Below are 15,065 nucleotides of genomic sequence, written 5' to 3' on the forward strand. Positions count from 1 at the left end.
GGTACAATATAAAAGTGATATAATTTTATTTGTAATACTAGAGTTGTTTGATTCAATGTAAAATAAATGCAAGACTTTTCATTTTTTAATTGTTTTGAAAAAAAATGATATCAATGTAATATATGTTCGTTAGTGGTGGCGGTGGCGGTGGCCGTGGAGGGTGGTGGTTGACGATGTTGGGTGTTTGACAGTGGATGCTGGTGGGCGGTGGGCGGTGATAAGAGATGGCAACTAACCAACGGGTGGCGACCAATGACCTGCGGAGGGCGGCGGGGGCAGCGGCTAAAAGGCAGGTTGTGGTAGTTGGTGGATGGTAGCTGGGAACACTTTATGCAAAGCAGTGCATTTTGAATTTGCCTAAATCCAATGAATTCCAAATATATTGAAATTGAAATAGAGAATGAATTCGAAATGCATTGTAAATTTATATTGCATTTATTTTTCTTCTGATGGAACACCAGAAATTTCAAAACTCCTGTAAAAGAAATGCAATGCACTTTTTTAGCTGTTGAGCAAACAACCCCTTAGCTGAATGGTTTTATTGGTAGATTGTGCTTTGGAGGGATAGCCACATATAAATTTTTGTGGTAAAATGTGAATATATTGGGATAGTTGTATAAGAAGGCATTTGTATATTTCATATGACAAAAAAAAAAAAAAAAAAAAAAAAAAAAAAAAAAAAAAACTAGAAATCAATGACAATATGTTTAAATTGAAGGTTTCTTTTTCATGGCAGTCTTTTCTACGTGAACTATATATGGTTTATTATCAACGATCCAACTACAAATTTTCTGCTATTTTTTGCAAGTCAATTTTTGACGCGGGACTTTCCCCTACGTGGACACGGGACGCGGGAGCGGAGCTTCCTATATTGACGCGGGAGTCATGGGTTCTTCCCGGAATCTCGGGCCGAGCGGTCCGTGCGAGACTCTTGATGAGGCGAGCGGCCTCCCTCGCCCCTCTCCTCCTTCCTTTTATATGTTTTTTTTTCGTATGGGAAGATTTTAATGGCTATTTCTTGACCTTTCTCGTCTCCCCACACATATCTTTTGTGTGGGAGTTTTCACATCTCTTTCATTTCTTCATCAATGAGAGTCTATGATTTGCTGTTTTTTGATTGTAGGGTTGAGTTTTGCTTTATGTGCATTTAAAATTTCTCGTGTTCAGTCCTCTTCCTCTTTGTAGGGCTGTATCCGAGGAGGCGGTGGTGCTCAGGTTGTATCCTCCTCCGAGGTGATGATGCATCTTCACTTTTCATTTTTCCCAACCCTTCTCTTCTACTCCCTTTAGTCATGATGCATCTTCGCTTTTCATTTTTCCCAACCCTTTTCTTCTACTCCCCTTAGTCGCCCACCACTTCAATCCCTCTCCAACACCTTCCTGCCACCCCAAACCGATTGCATCTTTGCCATCATCACTTTCGACCCACCAGTCCTTGCTGCCACCGCTCCGGGACAGCAAATCTTTGCTGTTCCTGCTGTTTCTGCCCCAATCTCTTGCTTTCGCTGCACAGGACAGCCAGCCTTCTGGCTGTTCCTGCAGTTTTCTCACCTCGCCCTTTGCTGCCGCCACCCTTGCTAACTGTCTCAACCCACCAAGCCATTCTCTACCACCCTTGGGATGCACTTTTGAGGTGTTCGTTTGTGTCTTTTATGTGTCGGTGATATTATTTTTTAGTTTGTGTGTATTGTAACCCTATTTCCCTATTAATAAAAGTTATTTTTGTGTTTCCGCTATTTTTCCTTCTAATTCTGGTTTCGATTTTTTGTACAGCAGTGTAATATACATCCAACATAAAATATATTTCTTGTAGTTTGAATTTTCAAACGAATTAAAATTTCATGCATCATTAATCTTAAGGCTTATAGTATGAGTTCAGGTTTTTAGTTTCATAATTTAATTTTTTATAAATGAATGTTTAACGTGCTGAAAGGACATATAAAATGATTGGGGACTACCATATCTTAGTAGGATTTTGATGGTGCCAGTGCTGTGAGAGATTGTAGTTTTGTATTAGCGGCGCCCCCAATGTGATGACATGTGGAGACATTCAATAGTGCAAGTTACAAAATGCTTCCAGGTTTCAAATTTCAATCGCTGTTGCAGAATTTCGTTCTCAAAACACATCTTGAAAGACTGTTACCTTACTGTTTTGTTTGTCTATTATCAGTTAATTTTGACTTAAATTGTAAACTTACATTTAAAAGCATAGGTCATGTATGCAAGATTTGTATGGATGGGATGATGTGATACCAAAATTTATCCCAACTGATCATTTAGAGATTATTTTTATTTGTATTAAAGTACTCGTTCAAAGTCAGAATTTAGAAATAGGAAAAGGAAAGCTAAAAAAGGATGCATCTGACCCTGTTGTAAATATGCAAATTTTCTAAGTTGAAGATATCTTATATATGAATGCACAGTTATGTATTCATTAAAATTTGAATTTTTTCCCGTAAGTACTTATATTTAATAATTTTCTAACACTACTATAGTCGTGAAAGTTCTTACTAAATTATGCTTGCAAATATTGCCATACTCTTTACTAATCTTTGAGGGTACTTTACAAATGTTATATCATTTGGTTTGTGATCAAAACTTGCTAATATTTTCCTTATGTCTCCATTATTTAGGTGGCGTAATGTCTAGGGTTTTCTAAATGCAATGATGCTAAAAAAATGCAATGCATATTTTTTGATGGATTTTAAGAGAAGTTATGCGCCTTGAGGTGTGTCTCTGAGAGGCATGTGCAAAGTGCTTCAAGTTGTGGGGAAATAGAGGCACCTTGAACTCGTGAGGTGCACCTCATGACATTACCTTGCTGTTTTTCTATTAATTATGGACGTGGAGGATGATTGAGGTTCAAAATGATGCAAAAGATTAAGAGTATTTAAATACAAGTAAGGATGAGGAAGGTAAAAAATAAATCAATTATGGTGATAATTTTAATGAAGGCCCTCTAGGCGAAGGGTGTGGAGAGACTTTTGAATTCAAACACCTATCTTTTAATTCATTACTAGTTTTTCTTAGGATATTTCACGTGATTAATTATTAGACTTCATATTCTAGTTTACTTGTTTATCTTGGACTTCTTGAATATTATTGAGTGCACATTAATGATCTTTTATGATATTATGTTATGCTCTAAAGCTATTACTTTTTAATGTTTTTTAATTTATAATTTAATTTATGATTTTTTTTATGCTTATGTTTTAAAACATTTTGGGTCTCAGACTCACATAAAAAAATAAAAAAAAAAGCTTTGATATCCTGTTATGCGATCTTAAACCTTGCATCAAACAAGTAATAGCCACTAAGAATTCAACTATATAATTAATATAGTTCCATAATATTAATTTTCATTTAAAATTGAGCAATACGAGGTGCATCACAATAATTTTTATATAAAATAGTAATGAGGCTTACACGTAATTGTCGAAGGCTGATGTGTACTCATCACCCAGGTAGAGGTGTTCCTCACCTCAATTTTTGGTGCAACATGATTTTTTTTTAAAATAAAAAGTAAAAAACAATATAAATACATCCCATTTATTAACCTTCACTTCTCATACCAATACAATTGCCAGTAAGAAATAAATAAGAAATGTATCCATAAATATTTGTGTAGTTGAAGTAGTCTCTCTACATAGTCATCGTTTAATAATTTATTTATCGATTATTATTGTTTAGAAAAGAGAAAGATGTCTGAGATTGAAGGTGATGAGGAACGTGAGAACGTTGATATAACTGAAAATGAGATGGGGAAGAAAATATTTAATTATGTTGATGATTTTAATGAAGATATACTAAGTGATGAGAGTGATGGCAATTTTTGATTTAAAAAATTCTATTATTGATGGCTTGTGATATTTTAAGTTTTTTGGAGGATACTTTCAGTGGGAGAAAGTGTTTCGTGCTAAATTTAGTTTGGTTGTTATGTTATTATATTTGAATATTGTTTTTGATATCTTATCTTACATTGATAGTTTGATGTTTGTAAAACTCGTCTAATTTCATTTGATTTTAGAATATTATTATGTTACATTTTGCTTTCATTAATTTGTTTTTTCAAACTTTTTTGGGATGTTGATATAAGATTTTTAAACGTGTCAGTATGATAGGATTTTGGTGTATTACTACATAGTTTGAAGTTTATATGATACTTGTTTTTTATGTAATATTGTGAATTTGAGGATTACGTTTCAAAAATGCCTTAAAACATGCTTTGTTTCACAAGAAAAAATTGCTCAATACCTAATTGAACAATTTTAAACTTTTATATTAACTTTAAAAGTTCAGAAAGCAGAAGAAACTCAAATTTGAATGAAGAAGTGATGAATCTTTACAACAACATCAACAACAACAAGCCTTTATCCCATTGAGTGTGGTTGGCTACATGAATCCTATTTCTCCATCGAGGTATTTGTTTTTGAAAACACGTAAGCACTTTGAATCAAGTAATGATAAAAAAGCAAACGTGTAATATGTTTAAATTAAATAAAAATATAAAATATTTTACTCAATTATTAATGCAATGAAAGGTGATATAGGTGAATAAATTAAAGATAAGAATAATTAAAATGTGATTGGCATATATGGTATTCTTCGACCATCTCAACTAGAAATAAAATATCCGAGGAAAGATTTATTTTCATTCATTAATGGTTCCTAATTGAAATTTTGGCTCTCTTATCTATATTACAGGAAATCATATGAGAATTAAAAAAAATAACAAAATTTCTGAAATAATCTTTAAGTGAATATCAGAGGCCTGACTCAATTATGTGAACTAATGCCATTATTTTTTTATCCATTATTGCGTTGGTTGTGCATAGGACATTTGCTTGAGCACATGTTATGCTGATTTTCAAAATCAAACAAAGAATGACATTGTTGATCATATCTTACATTTTTTTAAGTAACAGTGTTTCTAACAAACTGATACTGGTGTTAACCGAATTAATGGGGAAAGTGCCAATTTTATTCCTGAAATCAAAATGTGATTACAACAAAAAACACTCGAAACTCGAAAATAGCAAAAGACACGACACAAACTCAATTAGGGCTTAGGTCGAGGTTGGTGATGTTGTGGTTTAGGGAGAAAAATTACACATGGATGGGTGGAAGGCAGCAGGGACGCCTGCTATTTGCTATTGGATGGCAGGAAGGTGGGTGACAACAAAATATGTGAGGTGGAAACAACAGGATGAGGTGGCAGGGTTTTGGAAGGACCAAGTAGGCTCACGACAACGGTAAATATTTACCCACGGAGAACGCACACAACTCTCTGTGCATAATCCCCTCAATAACCTCTGCGAAAGTTATTGGGCGGTTATTGTGGAGTTATTTCGTCGTTATTTGGAGTCAATACCCTAACACCAGATAAAATGTGAAAGTGTAACCGCAGAGGGTACTGACTGCAAATAATGCCGAAATAACTCCGCAATAACCCCCTAATAATTTTCGCAGAGATTATTGAGCGGTTATTGGGAGGGGATTACGCACGTAGAGCTGCGTGCGTTCTCCGTACGTAAATAAAAGAAGAAGAGTTGTGGGGCTGCGGTAACATCGTCGGATGGCTCAACGACAATAGGACAACAAGGGAAAGGGCTTGTATAGGGTTGTGGCGGTGATGTTGGATGGCGGGACATGGGTAGAACTATTAAGGGAAGGAGTGGATGGGCTTAAGCAGTGGCGGTTGGGACAGCGAAAGCAGTGACACATGTGGTTGGGAGTAACAATTGCAGCGAGAGGGGAAGAATAGAGTTGGCGGCTGGATGGGGGAAACATGATAAATATCCTCGCAGGAGCAATCTATAACTGGAACACCACTCGTCCCTTGGGAGACATTCACCACTTCAGATGAGTTATAATCAGAGCACCTTCTCACCTCGTGATACATCCCTGGAACTAGAAAACATGGACGCCGACACCTGTCCTGACAGAAAACAATTCAAAAACTAACTTTCAAGCTTTAATTCAACACATATATAAGAAATAACTAAAATTGAATGAAAGATAATATAAGAGAAAACATAAGGAAAACATGACTGCTTCGACAACTTGTCTCCCTTCTCCTGCAATATATATTCTCGCCGTACTATAAGATTTATAGTATCGCTAGAAAACTATGTAGGGAAGCTTTCTGTCAATCTTTCGAGATTGGTAGAGCTTCGACATCAGTCGTTAAAGCTTTTGTTTACCCATTTAAAGTAGCATAACTACTATTATTTCTTTTGGTGGACAGGTCTTCAACTGCGCTCCGAGAAGCACTTGGATGCCATTAACGATTGCACCGTCCCCAAAGCACTTGAGGAGTTTCCACTTGAGAGCGAATATCCATATTGGTCCAACTATCTGGGGTTACCCTGCTCTGTTGAACAAGGATTCCATGCCAAGTGCATTCTGCTGAATTCTTCAAAAGCAACCCAAGATTGGTTCAACCTAACTCGAGGTGAGGACAATCTAAATCTCCCTGGATGAAGGCGGTTAGGTTGATAAGCTAGCGAACATGGTATCCTGAAGCTCTCTCAGTACTTGTTGTCCTGTATCTACTACCGATTTTTCTCTCTCGCCCCTCTGCCATCACTAAGGCGATCCTCGCTATGCCTCTGTTGGCATGGACACCTGTAATATCGAACTTTACAAAAGGTTAAACTATGTGCTTGCCATCTTTGGTGAATGAGTATGTGTTCTTATACTCATTTTGTTGAGTCTTGCAATCATACTGTCATAATTTTTCCAACAAAAAGTGACAGACATCCATGGACATCACATTACACCAAACCTGATCCTGCAGCTGACATCCAATTGAAAATTCAGAGGCACCTCCCTTCAATGCTGATAGTATTCTCCTTCTTAAATCATATTAGGGAATATGACTGAGGATGTCTCAATCGTGATGCTTAACTTGTCCACCATCGGTGCTGACGCCGCATTATTGCTATTACCTCCATCGATGATGTTGTTGCATATTTTTCCCTTCACAGTGCAACGAGCATATAATGTTTCTTGGCGAAGAAGTACTCGTAGAACTACATGCATCTCACCCTCATCTCGTGAAAGTTGATACTCCTCACTCTTTTCTGCAGTTGCTTCCTCGTCGCTTACTTCTTCTACTGTCCCTTGCTAGGTGAAAGTCACAACTCAGCTCGTCGAGCAGCTGAAAGCGATGTCTAAAAGTCATTACATCTAAAACATTTATTGGTTAGGAATGTAGTGGGCATGCTACTATTCTCAACTTTCTTCTCACTCTAAGTGGTTCTGTCCTGCTTCTGACCAATCTACTCCATTTACTGCACGCGGTCCTCCTAAAGTCTCCAACTGTGGGTGGCTGTCTGATTGACGGTGGTTGTTGTTTTTATTTGTGTGATCTCTCCACTTTAAGTGCCAAAGTCTGCTCGTCCCTCGGTGTCCACTAGGGTTGTAGCGGGCCACATTAATGATGGCGGGCTTCAAGCCTCCCAAATACCTAGCTATGGTGTGCTCCTCAGTCTTCTTCGACTCCCACTTCTACTTAAGCTGCATAAATTCTACTGTGTACTCCTCCTTTGATAGCTGTTGCTGCAGGCAGTGGAGTTTTAAAAAATATCCTGGTGGTAATGCAGGAGCAGGTACTTTCGCCGCATCTCCCGTTTCATCTTCTCCCAAGAAGTAATTCTGTCTTGTCTTTCTCTCTGTCTCTCCATCTCCAGGTTCTCCCACGACAAATATGCATTCTTCTTCAACTCGATGGCGGTGTGTTTCACTCTTCTGTCATCAGATACTTACTTGTATTCAAAGATCCGATCAACAATCTACATCCAATCGAGGAAATCATATGAATCCATTCTCCCCTTGAAATATGATGGTCAACATTCATTTCCAGATCTTTGTATCTTGTAATAGACACTTTAGCTCGAGGCCTTGATCGATACTATTCCCCAAAGCTTTATGGTCTGCCTTCTCATCCATTGGTATCATCTGTATGGAAGGGATTCATGTGTTCTTCTTGCTCTCTTTCATGGATTTCACTATTACGACCGACGAGGATCCCGTCTTGTGTTATTCTTTCAATGGCATCGAGCTAATGTAGCACTCGATGAAGTAGCCGTTATATGTCGGTGGAAAGAGGTGTGTAAGGTGGAGAGAAAAGAAAACTTTCAGGGATGATTTTGGAGGGATTGAAATTCTAGGATATGACTAGAGTTAGACTAACTTTGATACTAAATGATAAATGAGTTAACCCAAATAATAGCGAAAATTCAACTTTTTTTTTAATGAAATCAAATTTGGTTTACAACCAATGACACTAAAAAATTCGAAACTAGGAAATATCAAAAGATGACAAACTCAATTAGGGTTTAGGTCGAGGGTGGTTGTGTTGTGGTTTAAGGAGGAAAAACACTCATGGAAGTGGGAGAATGGTCGGAAGGCAACGAAAGACGACTCTAGTTGGCAGTCAGTTGTCAGGAAGGTGGGCGACAACAGGATATGGTGAGGTGGCTGCAGCAGGAGGTGGTGCCTAAGGCGTTGGAAAGGTCGGTAAGCTCACGAAAGCAAGGAGTGGAGTAGTGGGGCTGCAGTAGTGTCATCAGATGGCTAGACAACGAGGGAAGGGTTTGTATCTCTACAACAGTGATGTTGGATGTCAGGATTGGAGTAGAACAACAAAGGGAAGGGGTGGCAGGGCTGAGGTAGCGGTGGTGGGGACTGCGATTGCAAAAACGGCGAAGCAGGTGGTTGGGAGAGCAGCAACAATGAGGAGAGGGGAATGATGGAGTTGGTGGCTGGATGGGGGAAACATGATAAATATCTGTGCAGGAGCGAAAGACCTTTAGCCGGAGCACCAATCATTCCTTGTGAGACCGTCACCACCTTCGATGAGTTATAACCGGAGCACTTCCTCACCTTCAAATACAGCCCTGGAACTATAAAAACTTGAAGCCTGCGCTGTACTGACAGAAAACAATAAAAAATTTACTTCCAAACCCTAATACAAGAACTAAAAAGGAATGAAGAGAACATAAGAAAGGAAAACAAGATTGTTTCGGCAGCCCATCTCCCATCTTCTGTGGTACTGTAGCAGTGCAAGAAAACTGTGCGGAAAAGCTCCCATGTCATGAACCTTATGATTAGTACATATACTATAGTATGTTCTGATTATTTCCTGTAGCATCATTTTTAACAGGCTCCTAACCGACCTGATTGATAGATTTAACACGACTACCTGTGATTCTAGTGAATGTTAAAAGTAAAATGTCTATCTCAGCACCAACTTCATGTTTGACAGCAAGTATAATTCTGAAACTCTGCATCATTTCATGTAGAATTAATACGTTCATCACTAGTTAATGATAGGTTCTGAAAATCTTTTCTACTAGAGAAATCCTTCCTTGCAATTGTGTAAAGACTTTTGAAAAGATTTCTGCTGTAAGTTAGAAAAGAGATGTGTTTACTCGAGCAGGCAAATCGTTGTCTTGTTGGAGGAGGCTTCTAATTGCTAGCAGCTAGTTACTAGATGGGTCTGGAAAGGTAATGAAGCATTCAGTTTGCTTGAATCTTTGGAGTTATGCGAATAATATCTTTCTTGATTCACTGTATCAATGTAACTTCAAATGATCATGATCAACTTCATACACTCTGGCATTGTATTCTCGATTCCTGTGGTTGAATTTCTTTCTTGTCTTGCAGATTTTGACGAGAAGGCTGAAGATGCCATTGATTATGAGGATATTGATGAGCAATATGATGGGCCAGAAATACAGGCAGCCACAGAAGAAGACCATTTGCTGCCAAGAAAAGAATTCTTCTCTTCAGATGCATTTTTTTCTTCTTTAAACAGCAAAGCTTCTATTTTTGATGAAGAAGATTATGACGAGGATGAAGAAACAGGTAATGAAAGCAAAATCAAGGAAAATATTGATGAAAGTGAAAGCATTTCTTTGGCAGGTCAGGCTCAGAAAGTTGGTATGTTTTTGTATTTTTTTTTCCTGTTATTTTGTGTTTATTATGAAACACGACATAATTATCCATTATAATATTGGCTTCTTTTGAAGCTTTATAACGCTTTGTAGTCATTTTTATCTCATGAATTAATTTTGCCCTGAACCTGTTCTACGTTGGTGCACTTCCAGGACAATTATATTTAGATTTTGCGTCTTTTTAATCCGCCCTGTCAGATTAAGAGAATGCCTTAAACTGTTTTAGGATCATTTTTAAACTCCTTAGAAGTTGTGAATTTTCTGTGTTCCGTTGCTTCGAGTATGTGTTTGAGTACAAAATATGTCTCTTTAGAAATTCAACTGGACTTACCAAAATAATAATAATAAAAAAAGAGTAAAAAAATAAAATGTGTTGTAAATGTTATGCTATTTACTGTTGAAGGTAATTATGGAGTGCGTTCTTGGCATTTATATTTTCCAGTTAATGCATCTTGGCTTTCACTGTTTTTTTTTTGTGATTTAAGGTTCGGCAGCCTTTTAGATATTATTTTAGGTTGAATTACTTGCATAGCACCTGAAATATTGCTATTTACAAAATGATCTACTAGTTCAATTTTTAGAACTCCAAGCCAATGTGTGTACTTTTGTCACAATGAAATCATTGGGAATTTGATAAAAAGGAAAAATATGGATTTTATTATGAATTTTGATATTTGAGTGAGATTTTGGAAAATGATTGTAATTGTTGTTATTTTATAAATAGCAAAGTTTAGGCTGTTATGTATCTAATTCTCCCTTTAATAGTGGCATTCTTTTAAATTTGAATCTGAACTGGCGTAGTTTATCTTGAAGCATGTATTCACTTGTTAAATTTTTTATGGTTGTAAATTTTGCTTCTAATTATTTTAGACTGCAAATTGAGTAGGTGGTGACTTTGTTCATCATAGAGCTTTAACGCTTTTAATAGTGGCGTGAGCCTTCTTTTTCCTTTTTGTTGATAGCTTTGCTTTCTGTGTTTTGGTGACCTTGCTTTTCTGTTATACAGGTGGGGATTTGGAAGTGGCCTCTGCGAATATAATATCCTTTGATGATGATCTGCCTTCTGGTGGATCTTTGGAAGCTGAAGAAGTAGCGTTGGAGCCGGCTATTTTTCAGGTTGTTTATTAGCTTTGTTTTCCTTAATTTTTTTTTTCAGATGATTTCTTTTACGTCATGTGGCTGAAATTATTTGGTGTTGAATGCATACATTTAAGCTGTCAAGCATGGCTTAAACCTGTTTTAGGCATGTGTTGGAATTTGCTTACACATTTATTTATGTTCTTTCATTTGCATTTAGGGTAAAAAACTTTTTTTTTGCTTTTGCACCAATGATTTTTGATTGATTTGCTTTTGTATTGCTCTGTGCTTTTTTTGACTGATAAGTTATTCAGTTGAAATCATCATCAAACAACTATAAAATTGTCAAAATGGTAATGGAAATATTGCTAACCTACTCAGCGGGCTTTGCACCACACACTGATGATTCATTAACCCTTCCAGTTCAGGTTAAACAAGTTTTTGGTGTTGGTTTTTCGTTATATTTGTTGACCGAATAAGATAAAATAAAATAAAATTTAAAATATTAACTGCTCCCACTCTCATTTGATTTCTAAAACTGCTCCCACTCTCATTTGATTTCTAAAACAGTTTCCACTCGACACTCGCATAGATTATCAAACGCCAAATTTTTTCGTTGAGTTATTTTAAAATTTTTATTTTTTAGGCTCGAAACCGAACTGGAACCCCAACCCTCTACTCTCTCCTGCTCGCAGCCTCACCGAAGCCTTTGGCTGCCTTTGTGATACGGTCACAATTAGTTCCAACGGAAAAGCAATGATGGATTTTGGTATACAAAAAACCTTCTGAACTCCCATCTTTCTTTTCTTATGTGCTATTTTCCTTGCAATACAAGCACAACTATTACTTGTAGGAAAAGCCAGCGCGAGATTGCGGCATCCAAGGAAGTCCAAAATTCCAATCTTTTTCCTTCGCAGGTCTCTTATAACCCATAAAACCCATCCATTGGCTTGAATCCCAATTCATCTGGCTTTGCAATACAATTGCGATTTGAGTTTGCGGGAATGCAACAACTGGATCGTGATGTACAAAGACCTCCAAAGCCTCCTATACTCACCTGTACACGCTACAGAGCCACTCGATTCTTCTGTTGGGTTTGACACTTTCTGCTTTGTCTCTTCTTCATACTTGTAAAGGAATTTCCTTCAGCGCTATTGCTCTGGGGTGAGTGCCATGGATGAAATCATTGGAAGCAGAAGATGCATAAATTTGAGGAATTCTTGGGCTGTTGTAGCCTCAACCTAGACCTTGTCAAAGCTGTCGTGCAATGGATAAGATTTGCAGCAGCATAAAGTCTTCCAATATCTCTAGAAGAACATACATAACCTAGAAAAGAACAGCGTGATTTCCCTCCGCACCATGGCTAATCTATGGTCTGAAGTCTTCATACAAGCTGATGTGCCTGATACATGACATTTTTGTTGACATTGGAATGGGTTTTCCCCATGAAATCTACTTGTTATGAGGCCTTAAAGTTCATTTCAGTGGGAGAATCGAGATTAACCATAGAAATAGAAGAGTATACCCACTTGCTACAATGAAAGCCCAAATCTTCTTGGTTTGTGAAGGTATCCGTGAGCTGCTTAAGATACCGATAAGATTCGTCGAAGTACCATATGTCTTATAAATCAATGGTTTAAAGGTCTCCCTTTATGATTGTAGTGTCTCACGAAACTGACCAACATATTTAACAGACAGTTAGGTAAGCTAGACACCCCATGCAACCCCCTAAGTAGGGATGAAGTTGGGAGAAAATAACTTAAAAATGTAATATTTGAACTTGTAAGATAACTTAGATATGAAATATCATAAATTAGGGCTAAGCTTAAACATAAATGTTATTTTTAATTGCTAAAATAAAAATTTAAAATTCCTTCTCGCTACCGAATATGTAAGTCCAATTTCCACGCAGACAGAAGTTGGCCTTTTAAAAAAAATCAAAATATGATTTTACTGGACTTGGATTCACAACATACTTACTAGCGAATATGAGGTAGTCTTCTGAAAAAGTCAAAATGGGATTTTGGGCACACTATAAAGATAAAATATTCATATAAATTTTTAAATAACCTTACGACTTAATGAGTTGTAAGGCGACATTGAAGTAGAAAGTGATTTCTTGAGTTTACCTAAGTATTTTAAGATTTGTGCAATTCAGAGGACTTCAGGCTTCTATGCAAATAAGACATTTATACTCTTTAGAAATTTTGGGGCTTGTATTTACCTTTGAAATTATTTTCTTAGCCTTTGAAATTCTATGCAAATGAGATGTTTGAAATTATTTATTCTCTTTAGAAATCTTATAGTTGGATTCGAAGATAATGTTAAGTGATTAGATTCGTTTGTTTTGAGAATGCTATGCGGTTTAATATGAAACTATTTTGAAATATCTTGTTCTAATAAATGCGCAAATCAATAAAAAAACATGCATATATTTTTAAATTGTTTGAATATATGAAATTGAACGCTCGTGTGTGCTCTAGTTAAAGTGCTAAGTACTTTAACCAATAATCTGACAATGTTGCGTGGCTTAACTTAAAAATTAAGTTTATAAAACTCGCACGTGCTCCACAAAATTGACAAAATGCAAATGAAATTTTCACTCAAGTTGCTCTTATTTTGGGAAGTGTATAAATTTCTTTAATAAAAGGTCCGTGCTTATCTTAAAGCTATTAAATCTTTTGAAATCAAATTCAATATAATCCAACTAAGCATGCTCTCAATCAAATTGTTTTGTTTATAGGACATAGTTGCAAGTCTCACTCAATTAGTTTGATTCTTCTATTAAGGAGTCGATGATTCTAGGAAATTTAATAACACCCAAATAATAAATATAAAAATTTGGAAGTTCAAATCACCTAGTTTTATTCTCCTCCTATTAATGACTGAAGTTGACAAAGTTAATGTTTTAAATATATTAAAGTGACAAACTTTCAAATAAATTGCTAACATAAGTGTTTTTAAATGTTCAATTCTTCGATGATGGTGAGTTGATTGAAAATTTCAACCGAGGTTTTTTTTAATAAATATTTCACAAATATCTGTATAAATCTAAACTTTTTAATTCATGAACTCGATTCTCTGTAAATAAAACAACATCGACACGGTTTCAGTGTTGAATCACATGTCAATGTTAAAGTCAATTATTTACAAGCATGATGTAAACTCACCAGGGTTCAAATAAAGTAATCAAATCCTCCATGATTACCGTGTTGATTGTGAATTTCAACCAGAGGAGTCTATTTTTAATGTTAAATTTAAAAGTATACTCGAATAAATTCAAATCATATATTCGATTCTCTGTAAGGTAGAGCCAATGCTTATGTATAAATATATTTTCTTATTAGGTTTGATCTTTTAGAAGCGAAAAGTAAAGTCACATGTGTTCAAATAAAGCAATAAAATCTCCCATGATGACCTTGTTGATCGTGAATATAAATTGGAGACCGAGTGGTTTATTTTTAAAGTTAAATTTAAAAGTATGTAGAAAAGGGTTGACAAAGTGCATGTACAAATATATGTTTGTATTAAGCTCAATCTTTTACAAGTAAAAAAGTAAAGTTAGCATGGTTTAAATCAAGTAATTGAATCTCCGATGATGCCGTGTCGATTAAAAATCTCAACTGAAGAGGTCAACTTTTAAATTAATTTTAAAATCTAAGTTATAAAAATAGCAAAGCAAGACAATTAAGTTAAAATCAATCACCTAAAGGCTTAAGTTAAACAAATCAAAATATTGAAGTTAAAATCAATCACATCAAAATTTAAATCAAACTCCGTATAACATATGTTATAGTTTGATGAGGGTCATAAATTTTAAATTGATTTTTGCTCACAAAGAATAAATGTCACATTAAGTGTATCGCTATACTCACACTCAATGCAATCTCACGCTAGTAAGGAAGTGACCCGAGTCACTTGTCCGCGTTACTTGAACCAACGAATTAACAAAAAGATTGGTTACGACTAGAGTTCTCTGACTGTGTGATTTTCTACCAAATGACACTATTATATTATATTGACGAC

General features: G+C 36.0%; 1 protein-coding gene across 1 annotated transcript in view; it reads left to right on the top strand.

Annotated features, from left to right (window-relative positions):
- The window catches only part of LOC110036988 (transcription initiation factor TFIID subunit 1-like), a 108,495-nt gene that overhangs the window by 13,908 nt on the left and 79,522 nt on the right, over nucleotides 1–15,065 (top strand). Inside the window, 2 exon segments of the mRNA XM_020741553.1 lie at nucleotides 9,673–9,948; nucleotides 10,969–11,078. Coding sequence (XP_020597212.1) covers nucleotides 9,673–9,948; nucleotides 10,969–11,078 — 386 coding nt within the window.

This window comes from Phalaenopsis equestris, unplaced genomic scaffold (genome assembly GCF_001263595.1).
Source record: "Phalaenopsis equestris unplaced genomic scaffold, ASM126359v1 Scaffold213678, whole genome shotgun sequence".
Lineage (NCBI taxonomy): Eukaryota > Viridiplantae > Streptophyta > Magnoliopsida > Asparagales > Orchidaceae > Phalaenopsis > Phalaenopsis equestris.